Source organism: Dicentrarchus labrax, unplaced genomic scaffold (assembly GCF_905237075.1).
Source record: "Dicentrarchus labrax unplaced genomic scaffold, dlabrax2021, whole genome shotgun sequence".
Classification (NCBI taxonomy): Eukaryota; Metazoa; Chordata; class Actinopteri; family Moronidae; genus Dicentrarchus; species Dicentrarchus labrax.
Genome location: NW_026136705.1, coordinates 7,444,899 through 7,464,244, shown reverse-complemented (window position 1 = coordinate 7,464,244; position 19,346 = coordinate 7,444,899). Strand labels below are relative to the sequence as shown.

Sequence of the window (19,346 nt, the reverse complement as noted above, 5' to 3'; positions counted from 1 at the left end):
CAGACACAAAGACACTGACTGCACAGCAGTTCATACTCCTTTTTGGGAAGAATTGTAACAGGAAATATCACAGCAGCGATTATGTGCTCCTCTGTCTCAGTGTTTGTCTGGTAAACATGCTACAATATATTGCATATGTTGTTGATGGTCACAAAAGTAAAGTTGAACAATAATAAATCTTACCTCAGACTGCCACACCAATGCCTCATAGGAGTAAATGAGAAGTCAGGGTTTTTAAATGTGATGCTAATGTCAGTCTGGGGCATGAGGGAGCACCATGAAAAACACAGTCAGTACGGACTCAGTAGAGAAAGTAGAACAAAAGATGGCCATAATGTGATGAGACGCGACAGGGAAATAAACTGAAAAGATCACACATAGCAGATACGACAGTGATGGCAGACAGTTAGACATGAGCAGTACACACTTGCAGAGAGGACAACTCAAAACAAATCCATCAATTCATCAGAAATAAACTGAGGAGCAGGATGCATGTGGAGAGTTTCGGGCGTCATTAATGACAGACAGCGAGCGTGAGAGGCCAACCCAATCAATACGTGGTTCAAACAAATCAATCGAATGCAATCATACCGTCATTACAGAGCAGATAAAAAAAGAGAGGACATTAAGGCAACAGAGTGAGAAGCACCTGGTTGCGGGTCCTCTTATTAAGCAGGAAAATCAGTGAGTGCGAGTGAATGTTAAACCACCGAATGGAGTCTTCAGAGAATCAGAGTCATCTTCACTCAACTTGTTGCAGTCTTCGGTCAGCATTTTGTAGTTATTGAACCAATCAGTGGACTTATTGGGAAAATCATTTTGTTTATTGAACAACAGATTGTGGTTATTTATGAGCTCATCTTATCCCAAGGACAGCTCAGTGAACAGTAGCTGCGGTAACTGGATGTTTCATTGTTATCACTGCTCAGCTTCATTTAGTTGTCCAGTCCAATGTGATTATTATGTGCCAACTTATTGTGGTAATTGGTGGGAAACTCATTCTAATTGTTGTGTGACTAATTCTTGTTTTTGCCAGCTCATTTTAATTATTGGACAATTTATTCTAGTGATTGGAAGAGTCATTCCGAGTTGGAAACTCATTCTGGTTATTTGGCAGTTCATTCTACTTGCAGGACAACTCAATTCAGTAATTGGACATCTTCTCATCTGTGCTGCCCTCAAGCTAAATCTTAGGTGTAGGGTTTAATTTGACAAAGGAAAGGGTTCTTACAGGGCATTCTAAGCAAAATTTTCAACTCTAATGGAGCAACTTGTAAGCACTTGGTAGAAAATTCATATTTGAGTGGCAGAAAACGTCAATCGATTCCAAACCACTGCTGGTAAATGTTAAATTACCATTATGTTAATTGACACAGTTCCCCTTCTGCATATTAATAAGGGGCTTATGTTCTTTCCTCCTATGTTGAGGACTGTTTGCTACAGTCATATCAAGAGTATCGTCTTATGCAATGAGAGCGTGTTTAACAATAGAGATTGTTGATCTTTAATGTCGGCCTCGTTGGATGTGCGTTTTAGTATGTACATCTTTGTTCTCTTCTGTCACAGTTCTTTTTGCCTCACCTTTCCAATTCCCTGACTGGTAACAGCAGAGGGACTGTTTTAAAGACAGTTTCTCACTTAAAATTAACCTTTGGAGCTTTTCTATGGACAGAAGCATTCACCTTTGAGTATTTGGTATGGTCGAAGTAATACCGGCCGCAAGCTCTTTGTGGTAAAAAAGGTCTTTCGGGGGGATTTAGGTATATTTGACCTGTCTGCAAATGGTAAATACAAGGGCGAACAGCTGTGGAAAATGCTTATTGATTTCTACTCGTGTGTATTTGTACAAGATTCATTTCTCCTTAAGACGTGCTCCCACCTCAGAGTTAGAAAAGGTCAGCGAACGGGGGCTTAAGTCATTCAAGTGGAGCTAAATGGATTTCTGCTCCAAGATCCATCTGTTTTTGGAGTTTGTTGACAGGGTGGAAAATTGGAACTGTTGCTCTTCCCTCCCCCCAGTTGCACCACCATCGCCGCCACCTCCACCTCCTCCCCTCTCAGTGCTGGGGTATGAACAGGCACACTAAACAGGGTAAAAAGTGTGCTGGGCACGAGGCAGGATACAAGGCCCAGCCATCTGCTCCAGCTATGTGAACACATTTGTGTACGTTTCACAGGAAGAACTGTGGCATCGGTTGGGTGTCCGCCATAAGTTGAGTTAGCAAGCAGGGACAGCTGACAGGAGGTCATCTGACAGTGGCAAGACCGGCCAACAGGAAGACGCTGATGTCAGAGAGACGGTTCACCTCTCAGACACCAGCAGGGAAAGTGGACAGTGTCAGTGACCTAACAATGAAACCGCACACATGCAGGAAATGGCAGGGTTGAGTGCGTATGTGTGTGCGCAAACAACAAGATACACTGCTGAGAAAATTGAGAGGATTTACAAGACAGTAAGACAGCATAGGAAACTGCTCACAGACTCAGAAGCAACTGTAAGGGTTGAGCTGCTATGTATTTAGCTTTTAGCCTTCCATCTCCCAGAAAACAGGTCTGGGTGTTTTTCCACCAATAACAGAACAAGCTCTCATGAACGCTAGCTGCAAATTCAACTTCATACTCTGCAACCCCACAGTAAGCGAGCATTCACACCACTATATTATCCACCGCATATATTATATTGCATCTCTGACAATAAATCTGAGTAAATGTAATACCAAAACAGGCTATGAGACAAGATTTTACAAATGTATCCCATTTCTCCTCCCTCTCAACAATTGCGAGGCACAACGTCGTTACAAAATACCCTACTAGGAATGGAGATTTAAGAATACTTGACTTTGCATTACGTTGCAACCTTTTTTGTGTAACTACCCTGTATTTTTTGTCAGTGCAGTGGTCTCATTGAACTGAACGAGGAGACTGTGCTTTATGACACAGTGCCTAAATCACCCTGTTAACATTTCACTTGAATTGCCCTATTGTTAGAGAGGAATTCTCGAACGGTGCTCATTGCCACCATCCCACTGCAGCGGTCAATAATTAATGAGTTGTGTGTGAGTGTTGGGTGGGTGGGGCAAGGGGGGGCATCCATTGTATATAGGCGCCTCTGTCGTCCGTATTCCCCTTGAGGTCGTGGTAAAGAGTATTTCTGGTTTTCCAGATGGGTGAACTACAGTAGCCTTGATTGGGCCGGGGGGTCAGCTGAGGGCAGACCGGGGCAGGCGTGTTGGGGTGGAAGGGGGCTGCTTCAGTTGCCTTACAATGGGCTTCTCAGCAAATTCTCTGTGACCCTCTTACCCCACTGCTATAGGCCGCACGACGTCGGCCATTACTAGATTAAAGTAATCCTCTTTTCAGGGCCAGACAATTGCTTTATTAGCTGACCACACACAGGAGCCTGGCCACCTCTGTATTAGTATTGTTGTGGGGGGCCTTAAGGGTCCCGGGGTGGGTGTTATTGGTGGAGGGTGGGCGGAGGGGGGGCAGAGGTTTAGCGTTGTTTTTTTGGACTCTTCTTAGCAATACCATGCATACATTACTTCTGCATTACTTCTCCTTGTTTAACCATTTATACCACTATGCATGTTTTTCAGATGGGGAGGTTCTTTCAGTTCAGTAATTCAATTCAGTATGCTTTATTGGCATGAGTGTAACAAAGACAACAGTGTCAAAGCATCAAGTAATAATGAGATAAGAAAGATTAATAAAATATTAAAATAGCAGAAAACTTATTTTTCTTTCTTTTTTATGGTGCAACAACACCTGCAATACATAGAGAGATGGAGATATTGCTTGAATTACAATCAGATTAAATGCGTGTATGGATGTGCATGTTGGCAAATCCCCCTCCTCCTCTTCCTCTTTCCTCCTCCCTTCTTAGCATGCAGTCCAGATTTTTTTTCTCTGAATCCCTCCACTGGCTTGTTTTTGCCAAATAACTCCCATCAAAATGCTGTTTCATCTCCTCTTTTCCTCAGTTTCTAAAGGCATGGCTCATTTCCAACTAAAGCAAGAAAAACAAAAAAACAAAAAACCTTTAAAATCCATTCCAAAATGTCTGTGTTTTTGCTGACAGATCTTTCTTTGTCAAAATGGCATAAGCTGTTTCTGCAAGCCCGTCAATCACGCACAAACGGCTTCACCTGATAATTTATTCAGCTTTATGAGTGGGGGAGCTACTCAAGCTGAATTAAGTATTGTCAAACAGTTTGAATATTTCATGAATAGATGGGATAATTTGAAGAGATGTGGTATGTCTCTACCTCTGTCATTTACAGCAGAGGATCTGTGAGAAAGACATACGTTTGCTTTTGTTACAAAGAGTCACAGGGCGTTGGGATGCATCTCTCTGAACGCTTATGCTGAACGCCTAAAGCATATATGCCAGTTACAATTAAAGAGGAGAGGGCAGGTTCATAACATCTGCATCACAATTCATGATATCAGTCCAAAATAATGTTCAATACTCTTTTATCATCAAACATAATACATTTTTGGGCTGAAATCCTCCACTCCAAAGATAAGCCAATAAACACACAGCTTCATTAAGTTGATGGATTTGACATGGACTGAACAGGGAACAGCCATTCACCTTGACTGTACTCCATCTAACATATCTTTCCTCCTCAGAGGTCACGAGCCTTCACTGTTTATCATCAGTTCCTGCTAAGAGACTAAAGAGAGGGAGAAATAAATCTTAAACACAGCTTTTTGATAATGCGATATTATTGATCCACGCAAGGAAATTGTTTTTCTCTTACTCCTCACTGCAGGAGGTCAGACGTCAGGGTCGGCTACACGACTGCACCCTGGAGTAGGAAACAAATCATCGTCTTGCCCAAGGACACTTCAGAAGGTGGATGTTAACTGAAGGATGTCTAATCTGCTCAATTCCATACTTTCATTTTCTTGAAACATCCAAGAGCTAGGGAGCCACTACGGGTGTAGAAAGAAAAAATATCGATACACTTGAATATTGTAATGCTTTTTGTGTTATTGCACAAAAACACCGTAACACTGATTTATGTGTTTAAAACCCAACCGCTAGATAAGCGGGGGAAAAAAAGCCAATATATCACCAAGCTTACAGTATCACAATATATTGAATCGTAACCACCGTGTCGCGTAAGTGTCGAATCGCCACATTCCAGGAGCTAGGGCTGCACACTTATCGAAATATGGCAAGTGCAATATCCAAATCACAGAAGCTGTAATTTTTTGATAAAGGTAAAATATGTGACAAAACAGCATTATAATGAAGCACTGTAAGCCTTGGCATTCAAATGTAAAAAACACAACAAATGTCACATTATCATGATTTGAATAGTGTTTCTAGTGATTCATCATACCAACTAATCGTGGATCTGTCAAAATAATCGCAATATGTGTTTTTTTTACCATTACCGTGCAGCCCTACTAGAAGCCACAGTGCTACTTTCATTCCTTCCAAGATTTACAGAGTCCATACTCCGCTGAGTTTGGTCTGCAAGTTGTCAGGGGTCGTGGGGACTCATGTGTGTAAACCATCAGGAATTGCAGAGATGAAACACATAGATGAAAAATTGCCAGAAAAAAACACACAAACACACAATCACACACACACATAGGGCCAACATGGCATGCCAAGGGAGGTTTGCGGTGGATTAACCTCAAGGTTGCTGGGTGGGTGAGCACAGCCGGAGCAGCAGCACCAGCTCAGAATTGGGATGGGAACCTGCTGCTGAGCCACACATAGGTGAACACTCCCCATGCCAGGAGATTGGAGGGATTTACACGCAAATGAGAAGTTTGTCTGTGTGAGAGTTAGTGTGTGTATGTATGTACACACGTTTATGTTTACAGTAGACTGGTTTTATCCGTGCCTGTGCACAAACTTGGGGCATTTTCTGCAGAGCCGGGTTAATGGGAGGGGTTGGGGGTGGGTTTGGTAGGGGGCTTTGGTGTGAGAAGATTTTTTCCTGCCAAGTAGTATTTTAATACGACCCCCCTCTCGACTTGAAATATGGCTATTTCAATCAGATGTGCCTGGCATGCCTCGGGCTTGTTCTGCTCTGTTTGAGTGTGTGCACACGCGTGTGTACGTGCATGTGTGATGGGGGAATGAAAGGAGTGGGGGGATTAAGATCCAGTAGGAGGGATGGAAGGTTAGCCAAGGCCTTTAATAGCTCTCTAGACACACACATATATGCACAAAGTAGTATGAGGCTTGAAAAGTCACTGATCATTAATCATTTCAAAAGTAGCATTAATATTTCAACTTTAACTATCTTTTACTTTATCTGGTCCTGCACACACTACTTCATAGGATGACTGATGGTGTCTAATGGAGGAATAAAGAAATGTTGATGGCAACTTTTCTTACCCTAATTTTTTTTTCAGCACAGAAGTAATAAAATATTTTCACTCTGAGAGAATCTTGGGTGCAGCCCAGTATCTGCAGGAATTCTGTTTTTATTGGACAATTCTCCAGGGCTTGATATACATCTAGTGCCAAATATGTAGTGGGATTTATGCTTAAAGCAAGGGGTTAACAGGAGTCCCGCCATAGATATCTAGCACGTAGGTTTTGATTTATAGTTCAGTGTTGGCTGTCACACACTGAAGGGATGCCTGCAAAGCAAAATGGATGTATCATAGCTTAAATTATATCCTTCACATTCACAGTCACATTCTTTCACTCACTATGAGATACAAGTGCTGATCAGAATGTTTCACTACTGAATGTGAGAGTACTCTATGCAGTAGCCATATTCACATTGTTTCATTCATGTGCATAAAGTGGTGACCATGGTGAGCAGAAGGTTTGCAGTGGAGATGGCTTCAGACATTGAAGAGAGTAGTACAAGAGTACATTTTTGGCTACATTTGAACTATGTATTAAAGGGCTACACTGTAACCCCTTAGTACAAAACCATAACCATAATGTAGCATGTCTATTTTGAGGTTGGGCATTCAAAAAAATTCAAATTCCAAGACTTTGCAGAATCACTGCAATAGTTTTGCACTTTTATAATGATATTACAAAGTGTACTGATTATTGTTAGGGAAAGGTTGAGGTCATTGAAACCTTTGCGTAGCAAGTGCATGCATATAAAAACTTATTTTACAAAAATCAACATCCCTCACCAATTGGAGGTATGCAACGCCTACACAGAGCCTACATGTACACCATCTGATGACAAATATTACTTCATGCTGACCCTACTGTACTTGTGCAGGTGGAAAGTACAATAAATTATAGTTTTCTCTTCATGGTTGGAGGCAGCGCAGTAGCATCTGTGTTTGTATCATATACATAACTGCACAACCCCAACCTCACACCCCAGCTCCCAGTCATTTTTGCAGGACTTATATAATTTTTCCCACATGTACTGTGTCACATGCACTCAAAAAGCGTGAACCGGCTTAAATATGTAATGTTGTTGTCACATGATTGCAGCTCCATGCTTACAGGAGTTGGCCCGATCATCCTCAACCTCTGTTCCTCAGCATGTTATGGACCATGTGCTTAATTATAAAACATGCACACACACACTCTCTCTCACACACACACACACACACACACACCCTGTTTCCCCCCAGTGTCTGTGTGGCTGATAATGAGTGCCTCCTGTGCCGTCCCACTGCTGCATGTGGGGCCCACGGTCATATTGGCTGCAGACTGCACCAGTGCCAAGTATTAGCCCCCCCACCCCTCTACAACCCCCCTGCCTGCTCCTCATCCTGCCTTCCCCCACCCCCTTTCCAACACGTCTGGGTGTGACAAGACACTGTGGTGGGGCCAGGCCTGGGCATTTACGATTGCTTAAAAAGCCGTGAAACGTTGGACCTTGACAGATAACCTCATCTATTTTTTCCCCAGTGAGCTGCTGGTGCTGGTCTCTCATATTTTATCCCTTTATTCAAGTTCAGGCAGTATTTTAAACATAGTGCCGGTGGTAACACCAGCATTGTAAACAGTATCAGAGGACGACATGAATAATAAATTGAATGCTATTTTCTTTGCCTGATGATTATGTTGTAAGAAGAGGTTTATCTATGCTAATAACAGGCTTATGATCTGTCAGGAATGCATCACTTGTGGATTATATTTCAGCGTTAGCTGAGCCCAGTGGCTAATAATTGGTTTTCCTGGGGTTTGCTGTAAAAAATGCCAAGAGTTTCATGTAATGTTCATTTCTACAGCAGAGATTTTCTGTCAACTTCTGGTCAGGATCATATTGGCAAACACTCCAGTGCTCTATCAAACTGATTGTTTCCTTTTAATGCCTCACTAATTACTCAAAAAGACTTTCACCTCAACCTGTAGGGCCTAATGTTTTACAGCTGAGCATGGAAATCATTTTTCATGCTCTTGTCACCGTGGCTAGTGGGACCAGCTGCTTTTCAACCATCAGCCCAGATTTGGTAGCTGCATGGGTAGGAAGGCTCCGGGTGAGGGTGGTGGGGATTGGGTGGGTGGGGTCGCAGCTGTTGCGGCTGCTAAATGGACTCAGCTGACGGGACTAAGCAGCAGCAGCGGCGGTGGACTAAATGGCTACGTCAGCCGACACACTAAAGGACAAAGGAAAATGGAGGGGAAAAATGCATCGGACATTGATGAACAGGTCATGGGTGTGTGATTGTGTGCTTGAGGTGTAGGGCAGGCGGTAACGATTGGGCCGAGAAGGTGACCCTTCTGGACGCATGGAAGGAGTAATTGAAATGCCCTGTCGCTCTGATTCCCATTCATTTAGCTTTAGCTCCGGCTCAATTTCGCTATTGGCCATATGAGCATTTCCAGAGAGCTAAAACATGTTATATCATTTACGCAAGGCCATAAAATACTTGCAGGCCAAAGAGCCAAATGACAGTGCCATGAGAAAAATGGAATGACTCTTTAAACCAAGACATTTTTTTAGAACAGGGGACATTTCAGGACAGCTGTCAGAAAATGTTGATAAAGAAATAGTAAGGGCGTCCTTATGGTGTGTGTGTTTGTGTGTGTGTGTGTGTGTGTGTGTGTGTGTGTGTGTGTGTGTGTGTGTGTGTGTGTGTGTGTGTGTGTGTGTGTGTGTGTGTGTGTGTTGGTGCACAGCAGGGGAGTTGGGTCTCCACTGAGCCCTGTATATTGAACTAAGCCGGTCATATTGGATGCAGACAGTGTTTTGCTGTATTGGTTGCTACAGCTGCCGTGCAGCGTATCTGCACAAGTGTCTGTGTTTGCATTGGGTGGGGTGGCGTGGGGAGGTGGTGGGTGCTTATAGGCGGCACGGACATCTGTCTCCAAATGCAAGACCCCCATCTCCCCTCCATCCTCCTCAAACCCTCCCATCAGCACTGAAAACACACACCAATATCCTGTATGGGCTGTTTCATCATGGTATAATGGTTGATAGGGATCGGAGGGGGTCCACTCTGGATAATGAGAGTGGCTGATGGAAGGTGGCTTCTGATGGGGGGCCCCTGTTGGGCCCAAGGGCCTGGACAGATATTGCCTTGGGGAACAGGCTACATCTAAGCAGGTTTGATAAATGGATAAGAATGATGTAGGTATGGAGCGAAAGAGCAAGAACAAACGCATGTTTTTGCTTGGGCTCAAACTGAAGCAGATTGCTTCATGTCAGGACAGAATGTAAGCTGAGGGATGGACGGATGACTAGCTCAATCCCCCTCAACAGAGCTTGAACCTGAGGATGCTTTTTGATCCCCCTCCCTCCATCCCTCTCTTTGCTCCTCCAGCCTAGGGACTATCCGTCATTCTCTCTCTGCCATCTGAATATTTATTCCTGGGGGGGCCCTGTCACACAAACGCAGTCCTTGGAACATTAACGACAGCGATAAAGCCATTTAATTAAAAGTGAGGCCGAGCTCACCCCCAAAGGTGTTTTTTATGTCCAATTAAATGCTCAAATGGTGCCCCGATATACAGCGGGGTCCTGATACTTGCACATGTGGTAAATCACACAAGTCTAGCAGTCACAGACAAATATTACTTCCATACAATAACACTCTTTGTTTGCCGCAGAATAGATAAGCTTCTCTGGTGATTTAAAATTTTTGTAATGGTTCAGTGTATAAGTTGCAATTTGCATATCCATCAACGTACATTACAAGCTGATAAATGCTACATGCAGATGGGTGTCATTTGTTTTTGTGTGACCAATGTGTAAAGATACAGACAGCAGTCAGGCACAGAGAGTGAAACTAAAAGCCTCAGAGATCTGATTTTGTTTGTTGTCTAGATGTAGTTTTGTTTAGCAGTGGGTGATGAAATCTTCTATCATTATACATGTAAGTTTATATTGTAACATTGGTGTGTTGTGAAATTTTGTCAGCTTTCTTGAAATTTAATCAAGAAACAATTAGGGCTGCAACTAACGATTATTTGCTTGATTAATCGTTTTGTATATCAGTAAATAGTATAATAGTTAGGGGTGGGTAAAATTATCGAGTCATCAATGCATTGCAATATATTTTTTCCCAATTCAATATGGATTCATTAAATCCTCTGAATCGATTCAAGCCCCTGGCCAGTGGTGGCACAGTGAGCAACACCTTTGTGTGATTTGCGTTGTACGCGCCCACCACCACGCAACAACAACATGGCAACCGAAGCAGGTAGCAGCAATGTTAACAGACTCGACAGATCCTTCCTTTGCAAACTGCCGCCAAACTCTCCCCGCGCACAGAAGATAACGGAGTCTGTGGCCATCTTCATATCTAAGGACCTACGACCGTACAGTGTCGTGGAAAACGGGGGTTTTAAGAAGATGGTATACACACTCGAACCACGATACGCCATACCAACACGCAAACACATGACGGAAGTCGCCGTCCCGAAGCTTTTAAAATTATCAACAGGTACTCTCATGAATTATTTGTGTAATTCTACTTATTACTGAATCGATTTCGAAGCATTTAAATCAATATCGAATCGAAATCGAATCAAATTGTAACCTAAAGAATCAAAATCGAATCGTGAGGTTCTTAACAATACCCAGCCCTAATAGTAGTAAACAGTAAACAGCTCAAGGTGATCTATTTATATAGGTTGATATAAATGAAAATATACTATTTCTCCTTTTACGTTTAGTTACTCAAGGACCTCTGTTGGTTCGTGGACCCCAGTTTGAAAACCACTGGACTAAGATTCTTTGATCCACCGTTGCAGAAGAAACAATTACATAAAATGGCCAACACAATCAATTAAACCTGACAAATCAAGCAACTTCAGTAAATTGAAGAAAAAAAATCCTCTAAATCTCATATTGCCACAACATTGCAACGGTTTAATACAATTGAACTGGCTTTTATAGAAACAGTAATATAAAATCTCTACTAGTAGACAAATCCGACTCTTGACACCCATAGTTGTACATATCAGAGCAGGTGATGCATGTATATTACACTGCCAGCTTTAGGGTTTCAGTTCCAATCAGACATCTATATTTCAACTTTTGGCCCTTATCTCTTACCCTGTGTGTGTTACTGTGTGTCTGTGCTCTGATTAAAGCACACCGTTCAGGCCCAGTGGTGGGGATTACTTTGGCTTTGTTGAAGGGGTTTAAAGAAAGGGTCAAAGTGCACCCACTTAATATGGGCCCCAAAGGGCCTCATGGGTAATTGCCAGTGCCTAATAAACTTCTAGACACCCTCTTTCCGCTCAGATCTGGAAAGTGCGGAAGGCAGAAAGATCAGGGGCCCCTGGAGTCATGATCTCAAAATGGTGTGTGACAGGTCATCGTGGCAGTCCTTTAACCCGGCGGCATGGTAATTCAGACCTGGGGTGCAGTGAACTGTCCCATTTCCCTCCTCACTTTACGTGATGGGACAGGTTCTTGAACAATTTAGTCTGGGTTTTGTAATCTGCTGTGAATAGTGATTGGGAGAAATGTCGGCAGCAGGTACAGATAGGGTCAGGGGTGTGGTTTGGCATATCATTCCAAGATCGGAGGGGCCAATGGGATTTGGAATACCCCAAATGCTCAGTTGCCAAGTAATTGGCCATCAGGATATGGGTCTGACTAAAGCCATAAGTGGCAATTTGATCCCTCTAAGAGACAAAGATAAAAGAAACAGAAACATAGTGGTTCAGGAGCCGCAATGAATTGTGTATTTTATCAGGGCAAAGGCAAGCACACACTCAGTTAGCTAATGAGGAAATGAAAAATATCCTCCTTTCTCCTTAAACAAGGATGTGTCCGTCTCTCATGACCTTGATTACAAACAAAACAGGCTGATTTATCTCCTCACACACACACCCACGCTCACCCTCTTTCAAAGAGGACGCCACGCTATCTTGACAGCAAGAGAAATGAGCCTTCACGGTGTACAGTCTGACATTGAGATACAATGCATTTTCCACAAAAACCCAGGTACTTCAGATTGGAGGTCTGAGTGTAAGCAAGTTCATAAGGATGGATGGATGGACACATGGATATATGGATGGTGATGATAATGGTAATGTCCTGGGGTTTTGTTGGCCTGTTGGAGCTGTCGTTAGGGGAGGGGTGTCATTAATCAGATGAGGCAGTGACCCTCCCCTGCTGGCCTGTGACATTACAGCGACATTGTAAGTGTAAAGGCAAATGTGGACACACACATGCACACACCGTGCATACCCACCCACATATAAAGACATATGTGAACATAAGGTATGCAGGCGCACATGGTCCATGAACTATCACTATTGATAAATGTGGACAAAATGCCTGGAGGAGACATTTACTGACACACAATAACACGTGCAAGTTTCTGCTTCACATGAATGTAAAATCAAACGGATGGGCAGAGGTAAATTTGTGCTAAGCCACTGGTTCCAATGAAAGATGGCTTGGAGCACCCAGAAGTTTTACACTTACATATTCCATTTGTCCAATTGTACATTCTGCTCTGTTTGCCTATTTAGTCCTCCTTCACATGGCAAGTGTGGGAATATGTCTTTGAAAACGATTCTGTATTCTATTAATTCTCAGGGTAAAAGTAAACAGAACACGTTTATGTTACAGAAGACACATTTCAAAAGGACAACACATTAAATCAAATATATGACAAATCAGGTTTTACAGGGAGTTGCAGGAATATTGGTCTTTACTTCCTCAGGGTTGAATGGGGTTGGAAAGAGTAATAGATCGTTCACCTAAAGAAGACGTACTGTTGCTTCATTTACAATATATCTTACTCATGAAATTACTTATTACACCGCATCCACTGGTCCATGTGACGATTCAGTGATGATCTTTAATGCATCTTGTTCTTATTCGAGGGCTTTCTCAAAGATTCCCAAATGAAGACCTGATTTCAAATGAAATATTAATGGAACAGCATCATAATTGGACCATAACCCCATAATATAAGATGTAATTTGTGTTTATTATCTTCGTGGTTCTGTAGAACCAGTTGTATAATTAGGTAATTTTTAATTGAATGTGTAAATGTGTGGTGAAAAAGTTCTCAATTAGTTAGTCTTATTTTGCAAGTCAACTCTATCAAACACTACAGGCATACACATTATATATTAGACAACACTTCAAAATAAAAATGTTTTCCAAACTTAAACTTATCTTTCAGTTTTGGACTAAGGGCATTTTAAAGAAGTTTGTTCTTCGGCAGAGAGGTGATATACTTGACAGCTTTTTTAGTAGCGGTGTTCAAAAGCCTGTCAAGAGTATATGGATATAATATCATCAATGAGATTGCCATAATGTATGCAAATCAGCCGTGCAATCCTCTTGGATCAATTAATTATCCACCAACTCCTTGATGTCCAAATCATACATCTACCCATAGCTTCAAGGATAACTTTTTGGAATATTTGAGGGTAGAAACTTGAGGAAGTTCCTTAATAAATGCCTCGGTGAGATTGTGATGTGAAAGAAATTCTGGGAGGATCTGCTTTTCAGATCAGTTAGTGTGGCTTTCTAGGGGACTTTTGGCTTAGATTGGAATGCCATAGAAACCATCTCATTGGTTTATTTTCTTACTTCCCCCTTTTACTGAGGCCTGCAGGCCTGAATGGCTTTGGCCTCTTCCTGGTAGACTGTTGTTGTCAGTACATCATCCTCGACTACAAAACCATCCTCCACACCTGTAATCCGAGAGGTCACAGTGCTCTAGAGACTGAATTGAGAAAGAAAAGCCGAATGCCTTCAGGTACAGGCACAAGAGTTTGACTACAGAGTGATGGATTTGGAAGTAAAGGAGACTCAAAGACATATATCTAATGTTTAATGAATAGAATCCAGTAAAGCAAAAACAAAGGGATTTGGTATTCAAAGTGGTTTCCTGCAGTTGATATTGTTGATTTATCTCATGTACTTTTGAATGGTGACTTCTTAACCACATATAAACTGCATTTATGCATGTGCATTTGCCAAGGGAGTCTGTGTGTGTGTGTGTGTGCGCGCGTCAGATTGAATAATTCATCTACTGTGTGTCTGTGTTAGCCACAAGAGCTTTCATTATTGATGTGCTGTGATGCCGCACACACGACACAGAGTCAATGAAGACCTTAGGGACTCATGCTTACTATGTTAAATTCATAGTCATACAGTATCAATGACAGTGTCCTGTCATGCTTTGTGCCTTTTAGCTCAGTCAAACAGTGAGACAAATTTTTGATTTGTACCTTTGGCATTCATGTTTCTTTTTGAAGGCCAAATGTCAGTAAAAAGTCAACAGGCATGCCTAATTTAGAGAAAGGAAATTATTATTATATTCAGGATTAAATGTCAGCGGAACGTTAACAGAACGACATGTATGCAAAGCCAGATAAAAGATTGTATAATCAACAAAGATGCTTACACACAGTCTAACCATTTCTCTTCACCTTCCCTCTTTCCCCTAGTTCTGAGAGACGACTTCCGTCAAACACCCAGCGATGTGGTGGTAGCGGCAGGTGAACCGGCTGTTATGGAGTGTATCCCCCCAAGAGGCCATCCTGAGCCCACAATCTCATGGAAGAGAAACAACATCCGGGTCAATGACCGAGACGAGAGGATCACTGTAAGTCCACCCGTACTTTTATATTTCTACTTTTCTTGTGTCCACCTTCCAGAAATAACTGGCCACACAAACTTACAATAAATAAAAACAAAGCATATAAACCTGCGATTGGGGGGCATGCATGTGGGTGCACACTACCAGTATCAATCAATGCAGCTACTTATTAAAAACTAAGCATTGGAAGATGTTTCTATGGTGATTGGCCTAGAGCTAGACCCATTGTCAAACAGCGTAAGAACTAGCAGAGGAGCCATCTGTCATGACACACACTGAAAATGACGGAGTGGCTTCTCTCTCGACTAACATGCCTCAATATCCTGTTCCCAACCTCTTTCCATTTGTCTTCTTTCCCTCCCCCTCCTCCACTTACCTTTTCATTAATTTCCTTCTGTGCCTCTCTCCCTTCACTCCATCCCCTTTTCTCCTCCCTTTTGCCCCTCATTTTCAGATGCGAGGAGGAAAGTTGATGATTTCCAACACCAGGAAAAGTGATGCTGGCATGTATGTGTGCGTTGGAACCAACATGGTTGGAGAGAAAGACAGTGATCCTGCTGAACTGGTGGTGTTTGGTGAGTCAACTTTTAAGTTAAATATATAGGAATAATAGCAATGTGTTTTGTTATCACAGTACAAATCCCTATAAAAGCATGGCTATTTTTGAATTCCACAAAAACAGATTTTCATTATGGTTTATATAGCAAACTGTGATTTATTTTCTTTTGAGCTGCACTTTCTTCCCTCAGCTTGTTGAGGAGATGAATGTTTGCCTTCCAGCTGCCCTTTTGCTCTGCTCTCTTGACCTCTGCCGCTTTCTTCCTTCTTTCTAATTCTCTGCTTTGCTCTCGGCAGAGCAGCACCATAAACGTTCTCAAAGTGCGTATTGATCCCAGGAAACAGATAGAAGATTGAGATTTTCTTTTCAGTCACCACCACCACCACCACCCACATGCTGCTCCTTCTGCACATTGTGGTGCAACACTAAACCTTAACCCAGTGTGTAACACCTAATTTATCATTTATGGCTCTGGGAAATGCATGGCCTGACACTTTCCCTTATATTTAATATTACTGCCATCTGTGAAATTTGCAAGATAATAGCCAGTGCACATCTGCACTAATTTCTCGCCTGTCACCATTTTAAAGAATGATTATGATCGTGATAAGAGCTTACAATGCATATTTATCTCTCTGGACATATGTCCCTGGTGTATTGATTCTTCCACCTGTGCAACTCAATGTAGTTATTCACCTACATCAGGTTTGTACCTCAATCAATGATGATGCAAAAATCGTCCTTCTTATTTGACGGTGTTGACAAGTTTAATTGGTTTTTAACAATTTATGTCCTTGGTGGTCACTGTTAGTTTTATTCATCTGTCATACTCATCTCTGCTGCTGCAACAATGTAATTACCCTGGAGGGGAAGTTTGATCCAATCTAATAATGATCTGTTAGTATCAGTTCCTGCTTGTGTTTGGGTGTTGATCACGCACCTTTTTTTTATATTTCAGTAGATGTTTGGTAAGAAATCTCTCAGGCTCAGCTGAGGCTCGGATCAAATATTCACATTCAAAGTGAGCTCTGGTGCAATGCAGTGGCCATCAGCTTTTCCCACACAGCTTTCCACACCACGCTTAACCCTCCCAACCCTTAACCTCCTGCTCCTCTTCTGCTCCATTACTCCCTTCTTTGTTGCTTTATTTCACAGCTCTATCTCATTGCTCTCCACCTCTCTCTGGTTTTTCTTTGGTCTTTATGTTTTAAAGTTTACAAATGGTATTTAGTTTTTTTTATTTTGTTTAGTTTTTTAGGGTCTGCGGACAGATTGTGAGTTGTGATATTTGGCTCTTCACAGTAAATAAAACTGAATAAGATGCATAGGATAGGATAATTATATCAAAAGCTGTGTCTGGATTTGGCCAAGCTATCCAAAATTAGTACACTCTTTTAAATAATGTGAAAAGTCAATCTGCAATTAAGAATTAGCATTGCAAGCATTTTTAATCCTCCCTCCTCCTCTGTCTCTGTCTAATTTCAGAGAGGCCAGTGTTCACCAAACAGCCGGTGAACCAGGTGGTGTTGGCAGACGATACGGTGGACTTCTTCTGCGAAGTGCATGGAGACCCGACTCCGACTGTCCGCTGGCGGAGAGAAGAGGGAGAGTTGCCCCGGGGCAGGTACAGCGGAAACAGCACTGTCTGATAGAACTGTAAAATGCGTCAGTACCACCAACATAGCGACAATACATGCTGAGTGCCAGGGTGTTACTAAGCAACATATTACATTTTCTGGTAACAAATAGTGTTTTTATTCCACTAATAATATAACAGCCTCCAATTAGAGAACAAATGTCTGCCTGTATGCAGGTTTTGTTCCGTGCTAAGCTAATCGTGAGCCAGACAGATTGATTGACAAGATGATTCTCTGTGAGTGGATGCTCGGAGGATCCCACTGTTTGAAATTTAGCAAACAAAATGACAAAATAAACGCAGGTTTTTTGAAGAGATGATGTTCTTTTGGAGGTGGAATGGACAACAAATTGAAGGAAATTAAAGTTCCCACGGAGTCATAGTGATTGCTTTTATTATTACTACAATTTGGAACAAATAAATCAAGTGCTGTTTATAATACATGCCATTCCAAAGATACAAAGTTATTGCAAGAATCAGAAAGTACGCCTCATATGGTACAGCAGCTTGTGTTAGTGCAGAGACAATCATTCAATTAATAGGCACCATATTTATTTAACAGCTGTCCAACTTACTGTTTCTGTACTTCCTCTGCTGCCAGTGATCTTAATAATCATGCCAGTGATAACAGTCATGGTACTATTGCAGGGTGACACTGGGAGAGCTATACTCCCTCACAGACTTTGTGGATTTGATTGAATGTAACTGTAAAGATCCCTCTGGGGAAATAGGGTAAAATGTTCCTTTAGTGTCAGCAGGGGTTAGATCTACAGCGGGAGACTCTGATGGATTTTGTTGTCCGTTGCCTAAAGCTATACAGGACAACTCACTCTGTCTCTGCCTGCTTTTATGGCCGTGTGCAGTAAACACATTAGCCACTTGTTAGAAAACTTCAATTATAGACACTCCTTTTAAAATACCTTATTGTCTTGTCTTTAACTGAAATTCACTACACAGCAAAATCTCATACTGCCACTCGCTTTTAAAACAGAATGAGAAACAGCCTTGTTCTCAGCCTGATATCTCTACGTTTTGTGTAAGTCAGTTTTCAAAGGTTTCATGGACCAGGTAACTGGTGAATGCAATCAGCATTAAAACATTTCTCAGAAAAGTGATACATTGCATTTTGTGCTAAATCTTGTGTTCCAATGTCTTTCCAGATTTGAGATCCGCAGCGACAACAGCCTTCGTCTGACCCAGGTGCGAGGCGAGGACGAGGGCACTTACACCTGCGTGTCTGAGAACAGCGTGGGCAAAGCCGAAGCCTCGGGTACCCTGCAAGTGCACGGTAAGACACGGGCTATGCTTCCTCACTCCCTGCAACAGACACCATGCCTCAGACATATTTTAGCAAAACGTCATCCCTGAAACTTCCAGCTTGAGTTGAGTTTGCTGTTCAAGCAACTGAGACTCCAGCTACAGTCGCTGACAGCACCAGCTGGCTGCACAGTCGTAATGTAGGTGCTGAGAATGATTACAAGAGAACTGATTTACAAAATGTGTAAATCACAAAAACTAGTCTTCCTAGCAAATCATTTATTTTAATATTAATATGGGGTGCCTTGGTGAGTCAGTGTTTTCACTTGTCTCCAATATGTAGATACAAGTGAAACTTCAGTGGAGGCAATTTTGCAGACAGATTTTAACACTGAATACATGAGTAAATTATTTACACAGATGGACAGCTTTGCCATTATGCAGCACAAAACTGTTGTTGCTGTGCACCTGTCTGTCTGTCTGTCTGTCTGTCTGTCTCTCTCTCTCTCTCTCTCTCTCTCTCTCTCTCTCTCTCACCCCAACTGGTCGAGGCAGAAGACCACCCACCTAGAGCCGAAGGATCTGTCCTAGGTTTCTGCCTTTTAACAGGCAGTTTTACTGTTGGGTCTCTGTAAATAATGTTATAAAGAGTTTGGTCTAGACCTGCTCTATTTAAAAAGTGTCCTGAGATAACTTCTGTTATGAATTGGCGCTATACAAATAAAATTGAATTGAATTGAATTGAAAACATCTACCAGCATGCTCTCATTTAACTGTCTAAATTAAATTTGGTAGCTTAAGGTTTCTCTGAAAGAACAAACATGTTAAATATGATCATCAGTGTCCAAAATGTTGAGATATTGCCCATTAGAAGTCAGGAACTTGTGAATAGACAGCCAGACAGACAGACAC

At 42.0% G+C, this 19,346-nt stretch overlaps 1 protein-coding gene across 5 annotated transcripts in view; it reads left to right on the top strand.

The window, feature by feature from the left end:
* Nucleotides 1–19,346, top strand: part of robo3 (roundabout, axon guidance receptor, homolog 3 (Drosophila)) — a 161,525-nt gene that overhangs the window by 96,891 nt on the left and 45,288 nt on the right. For all 5 annotated transcript variants that reach the window (XR_007884984.1, XR_007884983.1, XR_007884985.1 and 2 more), the window contains exons 3-6: nt 14,831–14,988; nt 15,437–15,557; nt 17,027–17,165; nt 18,338–18,465. Coding sequence is in view for 1 of the 5 variants with exons in the window: in XM_051401444.1 (XP_051257404.1) it covers nt 14,831–14,988; nt 15,437–15,557; nt 17,027–17,165; nt 18,338–18,465 (546 nt within the window). In the remaining 4 variants the exon portion in view is untranslated. The remainder of the gene's footprint in view (nt 1–14,830; nt 14,989–15,436; nt 15,558–17,026; nt 17,166–18,337; nt 18,466–19,346) is intronic.